Consider the following 23,050-nt stretch of genomic DNA (forward strand, 5'->3'; position numbering starts at 1 on the left):
GGGACATCTTGCTGAGCTGTGGTGCTGCAATGGAAGGGTACAGGCTCTGCTGGAGGGAGTAGCAGGGAAGAGGACGACCAGCAGAATGCCCCCTGAGTGAAGGAGCAGCTCAGATCTATGGAGCTCCTGTATGAGATGGGTCAAGGGTTGAGTGAGCTTGTGTGAGTGAGGATGAGAGGAGAAGCCAGTAAGGGTGAAAATGTCTTGGCCATTATACTCCACTTGATCGGGCACAGTAGGCAGAATAAGTCTTCTAACAGCAACCTGAAGATGTCTCCAAGTCAATGAGCAGGTTCCTATGGGGAAGAGTAGTTGCCCTGGCATTCACTGGCCAGGCAAAGACACAGGGTGCCAGCAGCCTGGAGGACCTTGGGACAACTTCTTAACACAGCTGCCAGGTGGGCAAACAAGGGTGATGCTCACCTGGACCTGGTCCTGGCAAAAAACAAATTAAAAAAAAAAAGAGTGGTCAGGGAGGTGAAAATCAGTGTCAGCCTTGGCTGCTGTCACCAGGAAATAGTGGGGTCCCAGGTGCCGAAGAGGAGTGAGGAAGGCCAGCAGCAGAGCAAAAACGGGTGGACTCCAGAGAAGAAGACTTTGATGTACTTGGGAGACTGATGCGAGTGGTGCCATGGGAAGCAGCTCTGAAGGCTGAAGGGTCATGGAAAATCTGATAGGCCTTACAGGACAGCCTCCTCCAGGCACAAAAATGATCTCTCCAAATACCCCTGAAAAGAAGCAACCGTCTCAGGAGGCTGCTTGTTGGAACTGACTGAGCTCCAGGACAAAGAGGCAGCACAAAGGAGGTGGAAGCAGGGAAGCTGCAGAGGAGGAATTGAGAAACCTTGTCCCAGGACGTAGGGACGATGTTAAAGCCAAAGCTCCCATGGGCTTGACAGATGAAGGGAAGGACAGCAAAAGCGCAACGAGCTGATCCAGGCTTCGAGGGTCATGGGAATGAGTCACCCTCTGCCTGGAGGCCTGTGACAAGTGGGCACTGCAGATATTTGCATCCTGACTGCCTCAGCGTGGGCGATGGGGATCCCCCTGCTGGGGGTGGCTCTGCCAGCCCATCCACATGGGTCTGGATGGTGCAGACTCTACTTGGAGACATTCCTGTAACCCAAATTCCTTGGCGTTAATGCAGAATTGGCAAGTTGAAATCAAGCATTTCATGCACTTGGCCTCTTCGCCTTGACATCTTTTCGCTTTGACTCCACTCCCGAAATCAACCACAGAAGAATTGAAGATGAAAGGAAAATTATGGCCTGGCTTGGCTCCTCAGGGCGTTTTGCATGTTAATGAACCCTCTGGTGCCGAGTTCCTGAACTGCAGATCTCTAAAGGCTGACCAAGTCTCTAGAGGACTAAGAGCCAGCAGCAAACCTCCAGGTTTCTGAGAGTGTTTGCAGGCCCTGCTGAAGCCCATCACTGAAGAAACCATGGAGGGAATGAGCAGACAAGGGTCCTGTCCCTGGGGGCTGGTGAAGCAGGAAGTTGGAGACACTTGGTACAACGGAAAATTTAAAAGTAGAGATCACTGTGGAAGCCCTTGATGTGCTCTTCCAAGCAGGAAGGCCACGTCCTTACCCACATCCCCTACAGATGGGGCTCCTTTCCCTCTTGGCATGTTCAGGGCTCTTCCTGGGGGCAATGTGATTGGGAGTGTGTGTTGCCAGGTGCAGGTCAGCAGTAGGGCACCTCCCAGGATTTGTGGGGGGTGGCTGAGGAGGCAACGAGGCACTGGAGCTGGAAGGACCTTGTGTTCTCTCCTGGGTCTCAGTGGAAGAGACAGAAGTGACAGGCAAGAGAACAAGGGTCTCAGATCTGTTGGGGTGTCAAAGCCCCACCAAGGCCCTTGGCCATCCCCACCACAGCTACGCTGTCCTGTGCCTGTGCCTGCTTCCTTGTTTCCAACACCAAAATGTGGGTGTCTGAGGATTTGCCAATGCCAGTGAGTTCCCCACATCTCACCTGGTTTCCTCCAAAGCCTTGCTACTGCTCATTTATCCCCAAGATTTCCAAGCTCCAGAATCCTGGAGAATCCATGCCAGAATCCTCTCTGTAGCTCCACATCCCAGCACTGAACAGCCAACCCCCAATATTTCATTTCTTCTTCCTGCCTTTAGCACACTCACTGCTCCCCCCACACTGCTCTCTCCCTGCACGCCCATGTGTCTCACAAACCCTTCCTCTGCCCCTGCAGTGCTGAGACCTCAGCCCAGGAGGTTTGTGCATCCTCCAGGCTCATGGATGTTTCCTGAAGTCCATCCAAGTGTGGGCAGTGAAGGAGGGGAAAGGAGCAAGTTGTCAGCCCATGGGGCATTCCTAAGAACAGCCACCCCCAGCAGTGGGCATTCCCCATCCGCCAGGCTGAGGCAGGCACACAAGAGATGAATGTCTGTATCACCCCTGGTTTGCAGAGGAAGGGTCTTCCTTCCTGCCATTGTCCCAGGAGAAGCCTCTTCCTCAGCCTCTACCCACAAACATCCACTGCTTCCCACGGCTGGCTTCAGACATGGCTGTAAGGATTGGCTAAAGCCATCAGCCGTCCCCTTGCTTCTCGCTGACATTGCTTGACCCTCTCTAACAGACTTACACGTGGCCAATCACCACTGCTCAGGGCCACTCGCCCTTTGGAAGAGCATTTTGGACTTTCCTAGTGCTTTTTATAATCTTCCTCGCTCCCTCCAGAGCACATGGTGGGCTTTCTTGGCCAAACAGGGCCTTTTTCACCATCTCTTAAGAAACAGTCGTCTTTTTATGATCCTCTGTGCAGGAATAGTCATCCCAGAAAAGCACCAAAAGTATCCAAATAGCAGTTGAGTGAAGTGCCAGTAAGAACCAGGTGAACTCCCCCCATGGCCGTGGCTCCCTGGCAAGGAGCCTCTTCTGAGAAGGTGATCCGGCCTCTGCCACTCTCTGGAGAGGGAAACCAGCAGCGCCTGTGCCACACGGGGACACAAGGGGTGACTTTTGCAAGACCACCCTTCATCTGAACCACTTTCAATATGTACTTCAGGATGGGATATCATACCTTATATGGCAAATACTAATTTAATTGCCATTGTCCAGATTTGCTATTGTGGAAGTAGACTGTTACTTTAACATTTCTTTTCATCATTATTATTATTTTTTGCCACTCTAAAGGAAATCACAGAATCACTGGAAGGATCACTGATGCTTTATCAACAGAAGACCCGCCAGCTTTGCATCTCAAGAAATAGGATGCCAGAGGTCAAGAGAAGGATGGGTTGGGAAAACTCATGGGATTTGGGAAACTGAAGCGTGAGCCCCTCTCCCCGACATCCTGCCCTCCTCCGTGACCTGTGTGAGAAACTCCATCAACTGGGTCTGAGCTCACAGTCGTGTCAAGAAAATGGTGTGTACCTGCAGCCAATGTTGTCCTTCCAGTTCAGGATTTGAGCTCCCACTTAAGACCAAGAAGCCCAAGGATCCCAGTTCCTAGAGGGCCAACTAATGAGGACATCCCACAGGCTGGGGGAGTTTTTCTTTACTGACAAAGATTTTGTTGCCTTTTTTTCCTCCCTCTTTGTAACTTGACTGTCAGAATTCATGCATTGAATCTACTTTGACCCTTTAAAACTGTCTCTGTGAAAAAATAATCCAGCACAGTTTTGGTTTTTTTGTTTGTTTTTTTTTTCCCAACCCAACTGTACTTGGAGCATTGAAGAGTCTTTCCAGATTTGGAGTGGTTTTTCAGAATGTCTGCTCCAAGAGGGGAAATATCTCAGCCTGCAGATGGAAGGACGGGAGGAGGACAGCATCATTCAGGCTCAAAGGGAATTGGAGGATGTCTTGACCAACCTCCCATTGAAAACAGGGTCAGACCTGAAGAGTCAGGGCTTTGTTCAAAGATGTCTGGATCCCTTTCCAGGACAGAGCTGTTGCACGCTCTCTGGGAAACAGCTTCCAGTGCTTGACTATCCTCATGCTGGAAAAAGTTCCGCCTTATCTGGCTTGACCATCCCTTTTCTCAGCCCATTGCCTCTTGTCCTTGATTCTTCTACCATGGATTTGACTCAGGCTCAGTCTTCCTGGTAACTGTGTGATGCTGCTCCATGTTCCCCCCAAGAGCTCCTCTCCTCCAAGCTGAACAAGCCCAGCTCTCTAAGCCTCTTCTCACAGTACAAGCTCTGTCAACGTTGGTGTCCCTCCAGTGACCTGGCTCCACTTTGCAAGGTCTCTTAATGCTCTGTCTAAAGCTCCAAGAGGCAGTTTGTGGCTGTTGCCTCTGTCATATCCATTCACCACTGCAGAAGAGACCTTGGGTCTGTCACCTCTCCAGGTAGGCTCTTTCACAGGTTACCCCATGCCTCCCCTTCTGCAGGGTAGAGACGCCCAGTTCCCTCAGACTCTCCTCAAAGCTCAAGCTTTAGGGACTTCACCATCTCGTCAGACCTCCTCTGGACCCTCTCCAGTCTCTCCATTTTCCTTTTGAAATGCAAAGCCCACTGGCTCATCATGGCAGCCATCATGACTCAAAAGCCCTTCTCCTCAGGGCACTCCTTACCTGGTGTGGTCACTGCCCGTGCTGCTGCATGGAGTTGTTGTGCAACTCTTTCTTCTAAACCTTCAGGTTTCTGATGTCCAAATCCCCAGGTGGGTCAAGGTCCCTCTGGACATAAGCTCCAGCGGTCAAGCATTGGAAGTACACGTGCTGATGTTCATCCTGAGTCAGGGTGCCGCTAGCAAGAGCATCATTGTAGAAGCTGCAGGACACTACAGATAAGAAGACAGTACTGGTGTAATGGAGTTGCTAATCAGGGTAGAAAGCACTGGGATACCATGTCAGAAACACCAAAGGTGGGAGCAAAGTGAGGAAAGGCAGCGCCAGTGGGGAAATGGTGAAGAGGAGTTGACTTTTTGCAAGGGAGAGGATGAAGTTGGTTAAAGAGTGGGACTTGAGACGTGGGAAAATAGTGCAATGGGAATGAACGGTTAAGCAAAGGAAATGATCTGGGCTGTTTGGAGATACCTGTCAAGTAGCCCTGCATCTGAGCAACCCTGCCTGGAGCAGGACAAGAAACATGCAGCTGGTCTGACTGTACCAACATCTGACCGACTTCCATGGACACAGGAAACCCGAGAGCTTTCCCCGCTGTCACCACTTCCTCACTGAGGCTTGATTTACCCTTGGAAAGTCCATGCTGACTGCTTTTGGACACATTGTTCTCTTTCCAGTGCCCAGAAATGTCACCCAAGGGGACTCTCATTGATGGCACACTAATCACCCCAGGGAGCTTGTACAGCCTGTGGGTCCCTGGGCTGGGCCTCTTTCAAAGGTGGGGGCAACATTGGCTTGTCCTCACTCACAAGAGAGCTCTGCCAAGCCTGTCGCCTTCAGAGGTGATATTCCAAAGAAATCTCAGTCTTCCCTTGTGACTTCACTACAACTATTTTGTCTGTTATATGGTGTATTTTGTTTCTCTAATCTTTCCTATACTCTACACTTGTCCTGATACAATGGTCATTTGCAAAGTCATCTTTTCAGATGCAGACTGTCTAGGAAAAGGCCCTCTCCATCATTCTCCAGTTTTCTCCTCCCTTTACTCTTTGTTCATCCAGGTACCTCTCACCTCTGCTGCTCTTTCACCCTCAGGGAGTAAAACCTTGCCTGTCTCTCAGTAGTCTCATTGTCTCCTCAGCCAGCTCTTTAATTATGTTTATATCTATCTTTGTGTATCTACCTACCTCAACTATTTCTCCTAAGATTATCCCTTGTAGAAAGGCAACCTCATTAGAGGCAGTTTGTACTTTGCGTATGATTACACAGTGTTTTCTTGTTTATGAAAACTGACTGTGCTTTACTTTTCTTTTCTGAAGAACAGGCAGAATTCCCCTGTGGCTGTGAGCAGCCAGGTCTCTGAGGAGAGCAGGTGGGAGATGGTGCAATGGAGCTGTCACATCCAGACTGGAGTGGAGAAGTCTGATGCAAGGAACAGTGATGTCAGTCCCAGGTGGGTGAGGTCAGACCTGGTGGGGTTGGGGAGGTGAGGAGCAAAGCTGTCCATACAGGGATGGACATCACGGGACTGCTTTTCCTGACCTGGCCAGACCTCCTGAGGAGACACTCGGCCTCAGTATCCCTTGGAGAATGCTTCCATCACCTCCTCTGTAAACTGAACACTCATAAAATACATCCTTTACAATCAAGAAAGCATTTTCATTAGATGCACTTTGAAAAAATTGTCATTAACTACACCACAAAACCTCCCCAAGTAGCTGTACAAGTCTTGAAGGAAATTGCAAAGAGATAAATTCCTTGTTAAGGCTTTCTGTTTCCAAGGAGCCCCATGGGGTATTTGCTGCTGAGTCCATGAGCCTCAGATACTGAGAGAAGATTGAAGAAAGTGCTCAAGAAATCAGAAGCACAACCCAAACTTCCTGGAAGCCTTAACGAGCCCCACTGAGGGCAGTTACTGACAAAGGCTCCCTGGGGACTCGTTAGAGCAGATAATTGGAGGCTGTGATTGCAGGTAGGCAAAGGCAGAGTGCAGGTGGCTGTAATGCTGAGGAAAGCCTGGCTTTGTCTGAGGAAGCAGAAAGGCCAAGCCCTCACCCCCAGGCCCTGGCAAGGCAGATCCTGCCCCTCACTTGTGGCTCAGGGCTCTTCCTGGGGGCAGTGGGATGTGGGGGTGAGCAGTGCCCAGGGCAGGAAAATTCTGTGACACCTCCTGGCCTCCCAAAGAAGGGGCGAGGATGAAACAAAGTCCCAAGATTCAAACAAATCGTAGACTCATAGAATCATTTAGGATGGGAAGGACCTTTACGGTCATTGAGTCCCTCACACTCCCATGTCCACACCTAAACTACATCCCTATGTGCCACATCTACACATCTTATAAACACCTCCAGGGATGGTGTCTCAGCCACTTCCCTGGGCAGCCTGTTCCAGCGCTTGAGAAAGTTTTCAGTGAAGAAGTTTTTCCTCATATCCAATCTACATCTGCCCTGGAGAAACTGCCAGCCATTTCCTCTCACCCTATAAACTTGTTACTTGGGACAAGAGACACACACCCACCTTGCTATAACCTCCTTTAGGTTGTTCTAGAGAGCAAGAATGTCTCCCTTCAGCCTCCTTTTCTCCAGGCTGAACAACCCCAGTTCCCTCAGCTGCTCCTCATGACACGTGTTCTCCAGACCCCTCACCAGCTTCCTTGCCCTGTGTTGATTCCAGTGCCTGACCACTGTCTCAGTAAAGTAATTCTTCCTAATATCTAATCTAAACCTCCCCTGCCGCAACTTCAGACCATTTCCTCTGGTCCTGTCATTATTCCCTTGGGAGAAGAGGCCAACACCCACCTCTCTACACCCTCCTTTCCGGGAGTTGTAGAGGGCAATGAGGTCTCCCCTCAGCCTCCTCTTCTCCAAACTAAACATGCCCAGTTCCCTCAGCCTCTCCTCCTATGACTTGTTCTCCAGACCCCTCACCAGCTTGGTGGCTCTCCTCTGGACACGCTCCAGCAGCTCCATGTCCTTCCTGTAGTGAGGGGCCCAGAACTGAACACAGCACTCGAGGTGAGGCCTCACCAGGGCCGAGTACAGAGGCACCATCACTGCCCTCCTCCTGCTGGCCACGCTGTTCCTGATACAGGCCAGGATGCCGTTGGCCTTCTTGGCCACCTGGGCACACTGCTGGCTCATGTTAAGCTGGCTGTCCACCAACATCCCCAGGTCCTTTTCTGCTGGGCAGCTTTCCAGCCACTCTTCCCTGAGCTTGCAGCATTGCCTGGGGTTGTTGTGACTGAAATGCAGGACCCGGCACTTGGCCTTATTAAACCTCATCCCATTGGCCTTGGCCCAATGATCCAACCTGTCCAGGTCCCTCTGTAGAGCCTTCTGACCCTCAAGCAGATCAACACTCCCACCTAGCTTGGTGTCATCACTCATGATCCTCTCTATGATCTTTCCCAGTACCGAGGTCAGACTGACAGGCCTATAGTTTCCCGCATCCTTCTTCCGTCCCTTCTTGTAGATGGGTGTCACATTGGCCACCCTCCAGTCATCTGGTACCTCTCCTGTTGACCAGGATTGTGGATAGATAATGGAGAGAGGCTTGGTGAGCTCTCCTGCCAGCTCCCTGAGTACCCTTGGGTGAATCTCATCCGGCCCTATGGACTTATGCATGTCCAGGTGCATAAGCAAATCCTTAACTACTTCCTCCTGGATTACGGGGGGGTTGTTCTGCTCTCCATCCTTATCTTCCTGCCCAGGAAGCTGTACACGCTGGGGGTAGCTGGTCTGACTATTGAAGACGGAGGCAAAGAAGGCATTAAGTATCTCAGCCTTCACCTCGTCCTTGGTCGCAATGTTTCCCCCCGCATCCAGTAAGGGATGGAGATTCTCCCTGACTCTCTTTTTGTTGACATATTTATAAAAACTTTTTTTGTTGTCCCTTATATTAATGGCCAGGTTGAGTTCCAGCTGGGCTTTTGCCTTCCTAATTTTTTCTCTGTATAACCTAACAAGATCTCTGTACTCCTCCTGAGTTGCCTTCCCTTAAAAATGTTAAACAGTACCGGTCACAGCACGGACCCTTGAGGGACACCACTTGTCACTGCTCTCCCTCTGGAATTCAAGCCATTGAGTACCACCCTCTGGGTGCGACCATCCAGCCAATTCCTTATCCACTGAACAGTCCACCCATCAAATCCGTATCCCTCCAATTTGGCAAGCAGGATGTTGTGAGGGACCGTGTCAAAGGCCTTACTGAAGTCCAGATAGATCACGTCCATAGGTCGTCCCTTATCTACTGACCTAGTCACTCTATCATAGAAGGCCACTAGGTTAGGCAGGCAGGACCTGCCCCTAGTAAAGCCGTGCTGGCTATCTTGAATCATCTCCGTGTCCTCCGTGGGCCCAAGCATGGCATCTAGAAGGATCTGTTCCATGATCTTCCCAGGCACGGAGGTGAGGCTGACAGGTCGGTAGTTCCCAGGGTCCTCCTTTCTACCCTTTTTAAAAATGGGTGTGATGTTTCCTCTCTTCCAGTCCACAGGGACTTCACCTGACCGCCACGACTTTTCAAATATCATGGAAAGCGGCTTGGCAACTAAGGTGGTCAAAGAAGTCAGTAACATTTTAGGAACGGATTGGCAGTTACATACTCCATACCGCCCACAGGCCAGCGGCCAGGGGGAGAAAACGAACCATCTGATAAAACAACAACTGGCTAATCTTTGCCAGGAGGTTAATTTGCACTGGGATCAGGCCCTTCCTTTGGCCTTGCTAAGGATCCAAACCAAGGCAAGGTCCAAGGAAGGAATCAGCCCTTTTGAAATTCTGTGTGGAAGACCCTAGCAATTGCAGTATGCCAGAGATCTTACACAATTAGGTGACAATTATTTACAACAATATGTAATTAGTCTGGGGAAACGGTTAAATTCAATTGAGAAAACTGGGTTAGCTGGAGAACTGAAATAAAGACAGATTTCTCGACTGAGCGGGTTGGTTGGATTTTACACAGCGGGTGAAGGGCCCTGATTCAGGGACATCTCCTCCCGCCCCGTTTTTTCCCATTCCCTGCTGCAGCTCCCTTTGGGTGAGCCCTGGCACCGGCTGCTGGAACCTGCTCCCCTGCACCATCCTGGGCCTCCACAATAGACCTGCCTCCCTGCTCTGGACCGAGGGGACCCAAAGGACATGTGGCAGAGCGGTCCCCAGGGGGAGTCGCCACTGTCCCTCCCCGCAGCGGCGAGAGCAAGGGTTGGTGCAGGGCTTCTTGGTCTGAGGAGAAAGAGCCCTGGAGAAAGGATCTCAGCACAGAGACCGCCAAAGCCCAGGCTGAACAGAGCTGGAGCAGCCCCTCCAGCTTTCTCCATGAGACAAAAGCTGGGTCTTTGTTCTGGCTGGTCACCTCCTGACCCGTAAGAGCTGCCGTGTGATGAGACGTAAGGAATGGAGGATGGGGAGGGGTGGGTGGCTCAAAGGCCCGGCAGGTGCCGCCTGGAGACTGGGCTGGCACTTGTCCGTGAGGAGGGGCTGGGTTTTCCCGTGGCATTTCCATACATCCAGACCTCTTTGGGAAGGACAGGCACCACTTGCCCCGGCATCCCACAGACACTCTGCAAGACTCTGGGCAAAACCCACTTGATCAGTGATGGGATGGTTGGGGAGAAGTGCTTAGGACAGGAAGGAAGTGAAATGTGTTGGGATTATTAACTTTGGGGGGGTGTACGTATTAAGCTGCCCCCCCGTTAAGGGGGCTCGTTCCCATCCCCGCTGCGCATCCCGTTGCCATGGTCCGTGTTCCATCTGCAACTGCCAGTGCCTGGTGACGGGCACGACGCAGCCTTCTGCCCTGCTCCTGGTGCCTTGGACCAACGACCCAGCCCTTCCCTTCCCGCTCCCAAAACCACCTTCCTCCCTCTCTTTTGCACTCTGGGAATCATGAAGGCCCTCAGGAAGAGGTCGCTCGTGCTGGCAGAGGTACGGCCCCGCTCCACGGAGGTGGGCACCCCCCAGTGCCCAGGCAGGATGGAGAAGGCTCCGCAGGGATGGGGTGGGATGGGGTGGGGACCCCGCTCTGGGGAGCTCGGGGGGCCAGGAGCTGGGCTCGCCCTCTGCCCCCAGCCCTGCAAGGCCAGGGGCTGGCAGAAGCCCTCCTGGGCTGCTCGTGCCCTGCTGGGACAGAGCATCCCTGCGCGGGGGGACACGTCCCCGGGGGAGCCCAGGGCGCCCCGGGCTGGTGCCGCAGGGATGCTCGCCGGGAGCAGCCGGGTGCTGCCCGGAGCCTGAGCCGGTGCCTCCTCTGCCCCTTTCCAGGCTGGAGCCGGGGGAGCCGAGCCCTGCCCCCAGAGCAGCGCCGAGCCCAAAGGGCGGCTGCACAGAGTAAGGAGCTTCTGGGCGCCCAGGCAGGCGCGGGGCCGGGGTCTGCGCCTGCAGGGCCGGGGTCTGTGCCCGGGCCCCACGGGGCAGGGAGCAGGGCCGCTCACCCCTCTCCTCTCTGCTCCAGCAGATCCAGAAGACCTTGACACACCCCAAACTCAGGAAGGAGAAGAAGATGAGGAGCCTGCAGCTGCAAGCAGTGGCCCTCGACTGCTGGTGGGTGCTGGTGGCCAAGGAGTCGCCCGGGTCCAGCCAGCTCCTACTGGGGACATGCCCAGGGGTCCCATCACCCCACGGCTCTTGCCGGGTGGCGAGACCCCTGTTCCACGGGTCCTCTTGGCTGGCCAGGGCAGGACCAACGCACTTTTCTGCTTGCCTCTGAGCTTAGGATGTGCCAAGTTGCCCTTGAGTCTGCAGAGGCAGCTGCCCAAAGTGTAAAAGAGTGGATCGAGCTGGAGCTGGCAATGGAGATCGATGAGGATGAACAGGAGCAGATGGAGGTGGATGAGGAGGAGGAGGCAATGGATGTAGACCCCCCACCAGCAGCACAGGCACGTGCTCCCCACCCACTGCCCGCAGGGAGGGAGGGTCTCCTGCCACCGGGCTGGGGCTGGGGGGTCCCCGCTGCAGGGACAGGGCTCCCGGTGCCCTCGTCCTGGCGGCACAACCGCCCCCACCGCGCTGCCCTGAGCCCCCGTCCGCTTTGGGACGGGAGCGGGTTCTCGGGGCCGGGACACCCAAGTCTAAGCCGGAGCCCAGCCGGGGCTCAGCGCTGGTGGCAGAGTCCTGCTCTCCCCAGCGTGTCCCAGGGCTGTGGCCATCGAATGCCCGTCAGGGGCAAGCCCCAGCCCAAGCAGCTGCTGCCGCTGAGCCGGCTCAGGAAGCCCCAGCTCTGCTGGGCCAGGCGCTGCTCGTTAGCCAAACGGCCCTGCCACTTGCTTTGCTTCCAGGGCCAGCAGAGCTGTGGGGACCGACGGCGAGGAAGAGGAGCGATGAAGAGGAAGCGCTGTAAATAGTTCTAGAGAGTTGGTGTTTTGTTAATAGTTTTACAGGGTTGGGGTTTTTTTTTTTGGAAATAGTTTTACAGAGTTGTTGTTGTTGTGTTGTAAACAGTTGTTGAAAGTTGTTTTGTTGTTCATAAAGAGTTGTATGTATGTTTTTCAGACCCAAGCTCTCTCTGTGTTTCCTTGGGCACCCGCGGCGTTTGCAGAGCTGTGGTTTCCACTCGCTGGGGGTTCCCGGGGCTGGAGGGGGCTGGGGGTGCTGGCACGGCCGCCCCGGGGGCAGGGGGTCCCTGTGCACAGAGGGGTCCCGCTGACGCAGGGGACGGCACTGGGCAGCAGCGGGGTTCATGGGCTGCTGGAGAGCGGTGTCCCCAGCAGCAACGGGGTCCCCAGCAGAAGCCTGAGCTCTGAGGTGACCCACCCCTGCCGTGATGCCGTCAAAGCAGCAGGAAACCTTCTGCTCCCCTTCCTGCTGGAGGGAAAGGGAAGGGACTCACGGGGCACGAGCCGGGATCAGGCCACTGCGACGCAAGAGGCAAAATCTTGAACCTTTCAAGTCCCCACACTCAGGGCTTTGCTTCTCCTCCTGCCTGGTTTTCCCCTGGGCCATGAGCAGAGACGAAGCCCCGAGCAAAGCCCTCCTTTCCCTGCTGCCATTCCTGCTGCTGGTAGTGGCCCTGTCCCCGACTCGGGGCGACCCGTGGAGTGTGCAGCGCAGGCTGCGGGGGAGGCTGCGGGGGGCTTTGGGGAGAGGGAGCTGTTGAAGGGATGCCCTGGGGCCTGTGGGTGCAGGCGAGGAGCTGTGAGTGCAAAATCTCAACTAACCCCCTAAAGGCCATGACATCCTTGGGAATGGCTGGTGCCAGGATCAGGGAGAACGTTTTGTAGCTGTAGCTGCTGATGTTTTATGCCACGGTCCATGGGTTGAAGATGTAGACCTCGACGAAGTTGCTGGGTGCCAGCTGCTGAGGTCAGTTCTGATGCCGTCACCGCTGCACTTTACTTGATTTTTCATCAGAGTCCATTAGTTTGGGTGATTCTTGCTGTAGTGCAACCAAGAGCAGTTATAGAAATGAGATGTACAGCGGCAGGGTCATTTAGCAATTAACATCATACAGTTTATTCATTGGCTATTCTCGCCCAAAATCAGGTCCCCATGAGGGACACGTTGCACTTCCCCGTCCTTCCGCATCACCCGCCAAGTGCACCCAGGTCCCTGAGCAAAGGCAATCCCATGGATGGGTTTGCCTTTGCCCGAGGCAGGACTAACCCCGACGGCCTTCCCTGACATATTCTTCATGTGCACTACGGGGACTTTATCTCCCTCCACAGCACGTGGAGGTTTTGGTTGGGCAGGGCCAGCTCGGTTGGTAGCTCCCCTGGTGTTAACTAGCCAGGTGGCCTTTGCTAAATGTGTATCCCGATGTTTTAAAGTCCCACCACCTCTTGCTCTCAGTGTCATTTTTAACAGCCCATTGTACCCTTCGACCTTCCCAGAGGCTGGTGCGTGGTGGGGGATGTGACAGACCCATTCAATGCCGTGCTCTTTGGTCCAGGTGTCAATGAGGCTGTTTTGGAAATGAGTCCCGTTGTCCGACTCAGTTCTCTCTGGGGTGCCATGTCACCACAGGACTTGTTTTTCAAGGCCCAGGATGGCGTTCTGGGTGGTGGCGTGGGGCACAGGGTATGTTTCCAGCCATCCGGTGGTTGTTTCCACCATTGTGGGCACATGGCGCTTCCCTTGACGGGTTTGTGGGAGTGTGATAGAATCGATCTGCCAGGCCTCCCCAGATTTATATTTCAGCCATCGTCCTCCACACCAGAGAGGTTTTAACTGCTTGGCTTGTTTGATTGCAGCACGTCTCACGTTCATGGATGACCTGTGCAATAGTGTCCATGGTCAAATCCACCCCTCAGTCACGAGCCCATCTATATGTGGCATCTCTTCCTTGATGGCCTGAGGTGTCATGGGCCCATCGAGCTATGAATAACTCACCCTGATGTTGCCAGTCCGGATCCACCTGAGCCACTTCAATCTTAGCAGCTCGATCCACCTGCTGGTTGTTCTGATGTTCCTCAGTGGCCTGACTCTTGGGTACATGGGCATCTATGTGACATACTTTCACAACCAGATTCTCTACCCGGGCAGCAATATCTTGCCACAGTTCAGCAGCCCAGATGGGTTCGCCTCTGCGCTGCCGGTTGCTCTGCTTCCACTGCCGTAACCACCCCCACAGAGCATTTGCCACCATCCATGAATGGGTGTAGAGACAAAGTACTGGCCATTTCTCTCTTCTGGCAATGGCTAGGGCCAGTTCAATGGCTTTCACCTCTGCAAACCGGCTCCATTCACCTTGTCCTTCAGTGGCTTCTGCAACTTGTTGTGTAGGACTCCACAAGGCCGCCTTCCCCTTTCCATGTTTCCCACAATCCGGCAGGACCCATCAGTGAAGAGGGCACATCTCTTCTCACTTTCTGGTAGTATTTCATAGAGTGGAGCCTCTGCCGCGTGTGTCACCTCCTCCTCTGGTGACATTAGAAATCCTTACCTTCTGGCCAGTCCATGATCACTTCCAGAATTCCAGGGTGACTGGGGTTTCCCATTCGAGTTCCCTGTGATCAGGGCAAACCACCTTCTCCACGTGGCATCAGTTGCACGATGTGTGGCAGGGACCCTTTCTTTGGGCATCCAGCACCAGCAGTTGAGGTGCTAAGAGGAGGTCTGCTTCTGTACCAACCACTCCTGGAGCAGCTCGAACCCTTTCATACGCTGCCAATATCTCTTTTTCAGTTTGAACAAAGGGGGCTTTGGATCCTCTGTATCCCCGACTCCAGCATCGTGAGGAGTACCTAGAACATATAGGAATTTACATAAGACAGCCATGAGAACAACCAAACAACACGGTGTCCAGCGTCTATTTAACTAATATAATAAATGCACATCACATATTCCTTTTAGAACGCTCTGGTCAGATCTGTCATTATCTCAACCCTTCATACCCACATTGGGCACCAAAAGGGACTGTCCTGGTTTAGCCTCAGACAGCAAAAACTCTGTGCCTGGAAGGATCATGGACACATCTTGATCTGCATGGAAACTATGATATGGCACATGGCAAATGAGAAGGTGATTGGTGACAGCCAACATGCCTTCAATAAGGGAAAATCATGCCTGATAAATACGATGGCCTCCTACGATGGTGTTAACAGCATTTGTGGATAAGGAAAGAGAAACTGATATCATCTACCTGGACTCGTGCAAAGCATTTGACACTTTCCTGCATGACATCGTGGTCTCTAAATTCGAGAGACGTGGATTTGACAGGTGGATCACTTGGTGGACAAATAACTGGCTGGATAGCCACACTCAAAGGGTTGCAGCCAATGGTTCTATGTCCAAGTGGCGAGCAGCGATGACTGGTGTTCCTCAGAGTTCGGTACTGGGACCCGTGCTGTTTAACATCTTTGTTGCAGACATGGACAGTAGGATTGAGTGCACCCTCAGCAAGTCTACTGATGACACCAAGCTGTGTGGCACGGTCAACACGCTGGAAGGAAGGGGTGCCATCCAGAGGGACCTAGACAGGCTTGAGAGGTGGGCCTGTGTGAACCTCATGAAGTTCAACCAGGCCAAGTGCAAGGTCCTGCACCTGGGTCACGGCAATCCCAAGCACAAATTCAGGCTGGGTGGAGAATTGATTGAAAACAGCTCTGAGGTGAAGGATTTGGGGGTGTTGGTGGATGAGAGGCTCAACATGAGCTGACAATGTGCGCTGGCAGCCCAGAAAGCCCCCACATCCTGGGCTGCATCAAAAGCAGTGTGGCCAGCAGGGCAAGGGCTGGGGGGACTCTGCCCCTCTGCTCCGCTATGGTGAGACCCAACCTGGGGTACTGTGTCCAGCTCTGGACCCTCCGAACATAAGAAGGACATTAACCTGTTGGAGTGAGTTCAGAAGAGCACCACAAAGATGATCAGAGGGCAGCTCTGCTATGAAAATGTGTTGAGAGAGTTGGGGTTGTTCAGCCTGGGAAAGAGAAGGCTCCGGGGAGACCTTATAACAGCCTTCCAGTACCTAAAGGGGTCCTAAAGGAAAGCTGGGGAGGGATACTTTATAAGGGAGGGGAGACATAGGATGAGGGGGAACGGTTTTAAACTTGAAGAGGGGAGACTGAGATGAGATCTCAGGAAGAACTTCTTTGGTGTGAGGGTGGTGAGACCCTGGCCCAGGTTGTCCAGAGAAGCTGCCCCATCCCTGGAGGGGTTCAAGGCCAGGTTGGAGGGGGCTTTGAGCAATCTGGTCTAGAGATTTATGGGTTTAGAAAACACTAAACTACTTTAATGAAATAGTAACAAAAAGATAAAAAGGAAATAATGAAATAGATACAATGTATACAAATATAAAACTATATCAAGTTTCCAGGAAGATGTCACCAGCAGGCACTGGGGAAGTTCCAGACTGGACTTGGTGATGGATGGGAACCGGATTCCGGATCTTGGTTCATGAACCCACAGATTGGGATCAAAGGTAGACAAACTGATAAGGTCCTCCTCAGATGTCAGTCGCTGAAGAAAGCCATTGAAGAACCAAGCTGACCCTTTGGTCCCTCCGCTTTTACATCTGAGCGTGGAATATGGGATGGACTACCCTGTTGGTCAGCTGTGGGTCACCTGGCCTGTCCCCACAAGTGCAACCCCTCCCTGGGTTACACGACTGAGTCGGCTGACCCTGACTGGCACAGCAACAAGTAAGAGCAAGAGCCTTTCTCACTGGACAGAAATTTAGCTCTGCTCCACCCCAAACCAGGGCAGCCAGGCAAGGTGAAAAGCTGTGTAATGTCCTCAGTCTCTACAACATCTGTGCCAGAGGTCAACCCGTACCCTTTGGGGTCTTTAAAATACCCTCTCCCGAGGTAGTCTATGCCAAGGATGCACGGAACATCTGGGCCAGTCACAACAGGGTGCTTCTCCCATTTATTCCCAGTTAGGATCATTTCGGCCTCCAATACAGACAGCTCTTGAGCCCCCCTTGTCCCTCAAGAAATAGTGACAGATTCTGCCCCTTTATGATTTGATGGCAATAGCACCTGTGAATGTGAATAGCAACCTCTGAATGGCACCTTTGTCCACCAGGGCTTTATACTTTTGTTTCTCTAACATGCCAGACCATCGAATCCATGCAGTCCAATAAAATCAGTTGTCCCTCTCCTCCTCCTGGCTGGAGGCAGGGCCCCTCTAATATTGAGCACAGTACCCATGATTGGCAGATGAGTTCCTGTGTGGACTGGGGAACTCCTCACCGTAGACCGGAGCAGCCATCCTCCTGGCAAAAGTCTTCTATCTGTTTTACCTTGCAGCTCACGTACTCACACTTGTAGGACAAGGTAGGTTGTCCATCCTGCTTCCTCATGTCCTCTCCATATCCAGAGAAACAGGACCACCGGCCACTTTGTGGCCTGATCTGTCTCTCTTGAGCCAGTCTCGTAAGAGGGTGTCTACTCCTAACAGCTGGTATGTGGCTCCATGCAGGGGAAGAGCGGGACCTTTCCTCCATCCTGGACAGTTTATCGAACAGTTTATCAAATAATTCCTTGGTTTCCTCAGTCATTTTCTCAGTGTTCTCGACCATCATTCCCTGGGTTTTCTCAGCCAGTTTTCCCATGGCTGCAACAACGAAGGGATGAGAGAGATTGTCTTCATACTGTTGTACGCTGTCAGCCACTTCATTTACAGTTGGTGTCTCAGCATCAGAACCTCCCCAGACCATTGTTTGCAATGTGTGGGAATACCTTGGTGGTGCACTCTGCACAAACTTCCGCAACATAGGGCACTGCACAGCATTTCATCAGGGTCTGTAATCACTTGCCAGTCACTATAAATCGCCTCTCGCACATCCAGTTCTCTCAGGCACCTTGTTGATAACTCCGTCTCTGGCCAGGTTTCCCAACTGCCTGGCCTCTCTACCATCTCAGTCTATGGTATTGGCCTCGTTATGCCAGTGTCAGAGCAAAGAGGAGATAGGTCTCACCTTCATGACAGCTGAAGTCCTTTCTCATATTTTGCAAGTCCTTCATAGATAAGGACTGAAATATTATCTCTGTGTCTGAGTCCTCCTCCTGCGCTGACGCTGCCCAAGGAGGACTCTCTCCCTGATCTGCTTGAGAAGGACCCTTTCCCAGATCTACTCTAGAAGGACCTTTTCTTTCTCTGTTTTATAAGGATCCTTTTTTATAAGGATCCTCTCCTGGATCTTCATCAGAAGAATTCCCCCCATGGTGTCTGGCTTCAGCTGGTCTTTGTCATAAGGGGCTGGGGAACAAACTGACCTCTTGTTTTGCTTCCTGGTCACCAGAGAAACTTGTACCAGTACTGATAGAGTTGGAGTAGCAGCAGTACTCGTTGCCAGAGCGGTTGGCACACATGGTGCTCATTGTTGAAGGTGGAATAGCTTGTGCTGGTACAGGTGGCAGAGTGGCTTGTACCAGTACAGGCATCGGAGTGGCTTTTGCTGGTATGGGTGATGGATTGGCTTTTGCTGGTAGGGGCGGTGGAGTGGCTTGCCAGGTTTGAGTAGCAGCACTGAGTGTCTTACACTTAGTCCTGCACCAAGGTTTAATAAGAAACCACTCCCTTAACCCACTCTCTTCCTCATGCCTGCCCTTCCCCACTGCTTATCCTGACATTGCAGAGCCCTCATTAGCCTGTCCATCCTTTGCTTTCACCTTATTGTGAAACTCCATCCATTGTGCACCCAACACAAGGCACATGGTGTCCCTGGAGACCTCTTGCGCTCTCCTAGTGGCTCCTGATAGCTCCCTGAAGGCCATGAGTCTGTCAGTAGCCACACAAAATAGAAAACAGTCCCCAGAAGATGCCTCTTGACCGTTCAGGATCTCCAGTGGCACTGGGCACTCACAGGTCATGCTCAGTCCAGTCCTTATTGCCTTACACGACACCCCATGCCCTCATCCATCCCTCTAGTCCATTCAGCCCCCAAGTGTGGGTTAACAGGATTGTGGAAGAAGCAAAGACCAGAAGAAGGCATAGAGTAAGCAGGAATACTGGCAGAGGATGGCCCATGAGCAGCGCCTAAAGACCCATGAGCAGCGCCTAACAACCCTACTGATCGAGGGGAAATCCGCCCGTCTGGCAGTTGGGGGTTGCAAGGGGGTGTCGGTTGGGAAAGAAGATAACGCTGATGGACTTAGTGATCTGAAAGACTATATAAGCTAGGTGTTTGTTGTAATAAACGACTCTGGTTGAAGCCCCGACCTGAGTCCATGCTCTTCATACGCTACACCTGCACATCATCAAGGCCTTTTTCGGCTGCAGTTCCCTGTGCGTATTCTGCAGTTCAGCGTGGGAAAAAAACGCACAAGTTTCACCCATGGCACTGAGGAAATCCCCTTTTATTACAAAGATGCCACAAAGGAGGTCAGCATTAACATGGTGTTACAGAATGTCTCTGGGTCAGACAGACTGGGTTAAACCTCTGAAGACATAGAACAAAAGGAAATATTTGTGTACAGAGAGGTTTATAACCAATACAATGACCACAAGACAAATGTTGCCCGAGATAAATATGAGGTCACCTGTGAAGAGAGATGGAAGACTTATTCCTGCTGAAGTACACTGGCAGAATCACTTTCCACAGGGCATCCTTGATCTCCTTGTTCTTCATGCTGTAGATGAGGGGGTTCAGTACTGGAGGCACCAGTGAGTACACAACAGCCACCATCAGATCCAGGGATGGGGAGGAGATGGAGGGGGGCTTCAGGCAGGCAAATGTGCCAGTGCTGATAAACAGGGAGACCACGGCCAGGTGAGGGAGGCACGTGGAAAAGGCTTTGTGCCGTCCCTGCTCAGAGGGGATCCTCAGCACGGCCCTGAAGATCTGCACATAGGACACCACAATGAACACAAAACAACCAAACACTAAACAGACAGTAAGCACAAGAAGCCCAAATTCCCTGAGGTAGGAGTGTGAGCAGGAGAGCTTGAGGATCTGGGGGATTTCACAGAAGAACTGGTCCAGGACATTGCCCTGGCAGAGGGGTAGGGAAAATGTATTGGCCGTGTGCAGGAGAGCATTGAGAAACCCACTGCCCCAGGCAGCTGCTGCCATGTGGACACAAGCTCTGCTGCCCAGGAGGGTCCCGTAGTGCAGGGGTTGGCAGATGGCAACGTAGCGGTCGTAGGACATGATGGTGAGAAGACAGAGTTCTGCTGACATTAAAAAAACCAACAGAAAGACCTGGGCAGCACATCCTGCATAGGAGATGGCCCTGGAGTCCCAGAGGAAATTTGCTATCAATTTGGGGATAGTGGTGGAGATGGAGCCCAGGTCAAGAACGGAGAGGTTGAGGAGGAAGAAGTACATGGGGGTGTGGAGGCGGTGGTCACAGGCGATGGCGGTGATGATGAGTGCGTTTCCCAGGAGGGCAGCCAGGTAGATGCCCAGGAAGAGCCCGAAGTGCAAGAGCTGCAGCTCCCATGTGTCTGCGAATGCCAGGAGGAGGAACTGGGGGATGAAGGTGCCATTGGACATTTTCTTGCTCTAGGAATAGGGGCTCTGTTGGAGGAGGAAAACATTTGAGAAAAGCCTATTCAGTTTCTCATAGAAACCTCCAAAACTTCCCCTCCCTTTTCAGGAAGACCTCTGGCAGGTCCCTATCATTAGTTGTGGTTGATGCTTGCTGAGGGTGCCACTGGGAGCAGGGGGCTCTGCTGTGGGCTTTAGAGGATTCAGTCTCTCCCGTACTGCAATTGGTAACTAGGAAGACGGGGTGATCTCAGATTAAATCCACTTTTGACATCAAAGAGCTTTGCAGCATTGTCACTCCCAGTTCACCCAAATGCAAAGCAGAGCCGAGGGGACTATGTTTTGTGTATTTTGTTCCGGTTGCCCCAACACGGTGGAGGAGTCTCCGAGTCCTTGGCACTCCTGTTCTCCAAGTGAAATCTTGAGGGTACTGAAAGGCAAAGGGACTGTCCCTAAATGCAGAGTGAGGACAACTGGACTGTCCTTTAGGCCTCGTCTCAGCTGCCCTGTGCTGGCCCCTCTTTGAGATGCAAGACAATAACACCCAGGTGTTCCCCTACAAGAAACAAGATACTGCAGAGGAATCCAGTTTCCAAGTGCAGATCCCCAAAACCCTCATCCCATCTTGTCATACCTGAGGAGGATCTCAGCTCTCCCCTCCCAGCCAGAGAGGACACAGAGGGCTCCTTGCAGCTGCCCACATTGAGCCCTCCAGCAACATCTCCTTGGCCTTAGCTCAGTGGTGTCTTCTCTGTTGGACACTTAGAAAACACAGAGATGTCATGGGACAGTTGTGACCTTCTGTATGGCAGCATGCAGCCCAGCAGGGCCACTCCAGGGAAAGAGTCAAGTGTCTTAAAGACGGGGTGGCCTGAAAGGTCTCTTCCAGCCTGGCACACTGCAGTGCTGAGCCCCAACACTCGGGAGAAGATTTGGTTGTTTTCCCTCCATGGAAAAATCTGCATGGGAGGACCCACAGTGCTGGTGTCCCAGCTGAACCTGAATCCCCATCTCCCGTTTTGTTGGTCGAGCTGCCTGGAAGGAAACTGATGGCCAGGTGTTTGTGACACTGAGGGTGGGGGCTACACTGTGCGGAAGAGGAGACCTGGGAATTGCTCCAGGGAAGGGGCCCGCACTGCAGGAGATGGCAGCGAGGACCCCGAATCTCCCCTCCCACCACATTTCTGCAATCTTCTCCCTCTTCCTCTCTGACAGTGTCTCTGCCGCCTGGAGCTGTGTCTGCCGGGAACCGCTTCTCCGTACCCAAGTCTCCTCCCTTTCAGTGCCCACAGAAAGAGAGCCCCATCCCACCCGCTGTGTGCTCAGCTCTGTCCTGCAAACACCTCCTGGCAGCAGGGACCTACTCCAGGGCATCTCTGTCTGTGCAGCGGCTAAGGAGCAGCTCAGAAAGCTCTTAAAGAGAGGGGGTGACCCCATGGCTTCTCAAGAGTGGAAAAATAAATTCCCATCTTTGAAGTGGGCTTCAAACCCAGCCAACCATGAGGACTAATCTCAAAGCACAGACTCCTTCCCTTTCAGGTAACCCTGACTTTGACCATCCTCTTGAAAAGTTTCCTTGGAAATGACCTGGGGGTGATCCCCAGAGGTGCAGGGACCCTCTGCGGAAGGACAGCCCTAGGCACCCCTGGCTGCACGCCCAGCTTTGTACCCCTGCAGTCACTCCCAAGACAAGGAAACCATCATTCCCTCTCCCACTGAAGTGCAGCAGGGAAGCCCTGCTCAAGAGCAGTTCCTCCTTCTCTACACTAGAGAAACTGCGAGACTCCTCCTGCCAGATCCTACAGGCTGTGGGATGAACCAGGTCTAGGATGTCCCCCCAAGAACACCAAATTCAGTACCCTGCAACCCTAAGCCCTGCAGACTTACCATGTAGAGGTCTGTAAAGATTTCTCCCCCAGTGAGAGCTCAGCCAGCCTCCCACTCCTAGAGTGCCTTTAACCTCTCTGCCTTGTTCCTCTCACCTCGAAACCTGCAGGCTGTGCCCTCAGCCCTGCTGCGTTTTGGGCAGAGCTGTCTCTCCGTGGTGCTGCCTGGTTACCATGAGCTCCCTCCATCCCAGGAGCCCGGCCCAGCTCAGCAGCAGAGGACCAGCCCAAGGCAGCTCTTTCTCTGCCTCCTCTGGGCTCCCTGGAGGTGTCCCTGGGGCTCCAGGGGAACCTGCTGTGGAACAGGTTGAAGTCATCAGTGATGATGATCTCATCAACATCAATGATTCCCATCTCTGCACAGACACTTCTTTCCACCAGAGGTATTTCTTGTATTAGGAAAAGATTTGGGCATGAGAATCACCTTTTCTTATCCCATCATTCGACAGGACACAAGGAAGACTACAGCAAAGGATCTAAATTCTCCAAGCTGGGGGGAGTGGGGGTGGGATGTGTCTTCAGTGGAGTGAATTTAGAGATTTCATTCTGAGTTTCTGGTCCCAGGGCTAGAAAGACATTCAGCAATCTTTTGTCTGTGTCATGACTCTGCTCTGAAGCAAAGCCTTTGCACACACAGGGTCTTGGACACCTCGTACCAAGTTTTCTTCTGGCAAATATGAGCTCCCCTGTTCCACAGCATATGTGCTTCAGCCCTGATGTGCCTCAAAGCCCTCAGCCAGGGGCACAGACAGGATGAGCTGGAGCCGTTA

General features: G+C 52.7%; 1 protein-coding gene across 1 annotated transcript; it reads right to left on the bottom strand.

Moving 5' to 3' along the window:
* Positions 1-19,440: 19,440 nt before the first annotated feature.
* LOC141478519 (olfactory receptor 14I1-like) lies at positions 19,441-20,400 on the bottom strand. The gene has a single exon (XM_074167556.1). The coding sequence runs from the start codon at positions 20,398-20,400 to the stop codon at positions 19,441-19,443; it is 960 nt and encodes a 319-aa protein (XP_074023657.1).
* Between the last annotated feature and the right edge of the window lie 2,650 nt (positions 20,401-23,050).

The sequence above is a fragment of the Numenius arquata genome, unplaced genomic scaffold (assembly GCF_964106895.1).
Source record: "Numenius arquata unplaced genomic scaffold, bNumArq3.hap1.1 HAP1_SCAFFOLD_154, whole genome shotgun sequence".
Lineage (NCBI taxonomy): Eukaryota > Metazoa > Chordata > Aves > Charadriiformes > Scolopacidae > Numenius > Numenius arquata.

Coding starts and splice junctions, on each gene's coding strand:
- LOC141478519 (XM_074167556.1), bottom strand. CDS start 20,400: ATGTCCAATGGCACCTTCATCCCCCAGTTCCTCCTCCTGGCATTCGCA.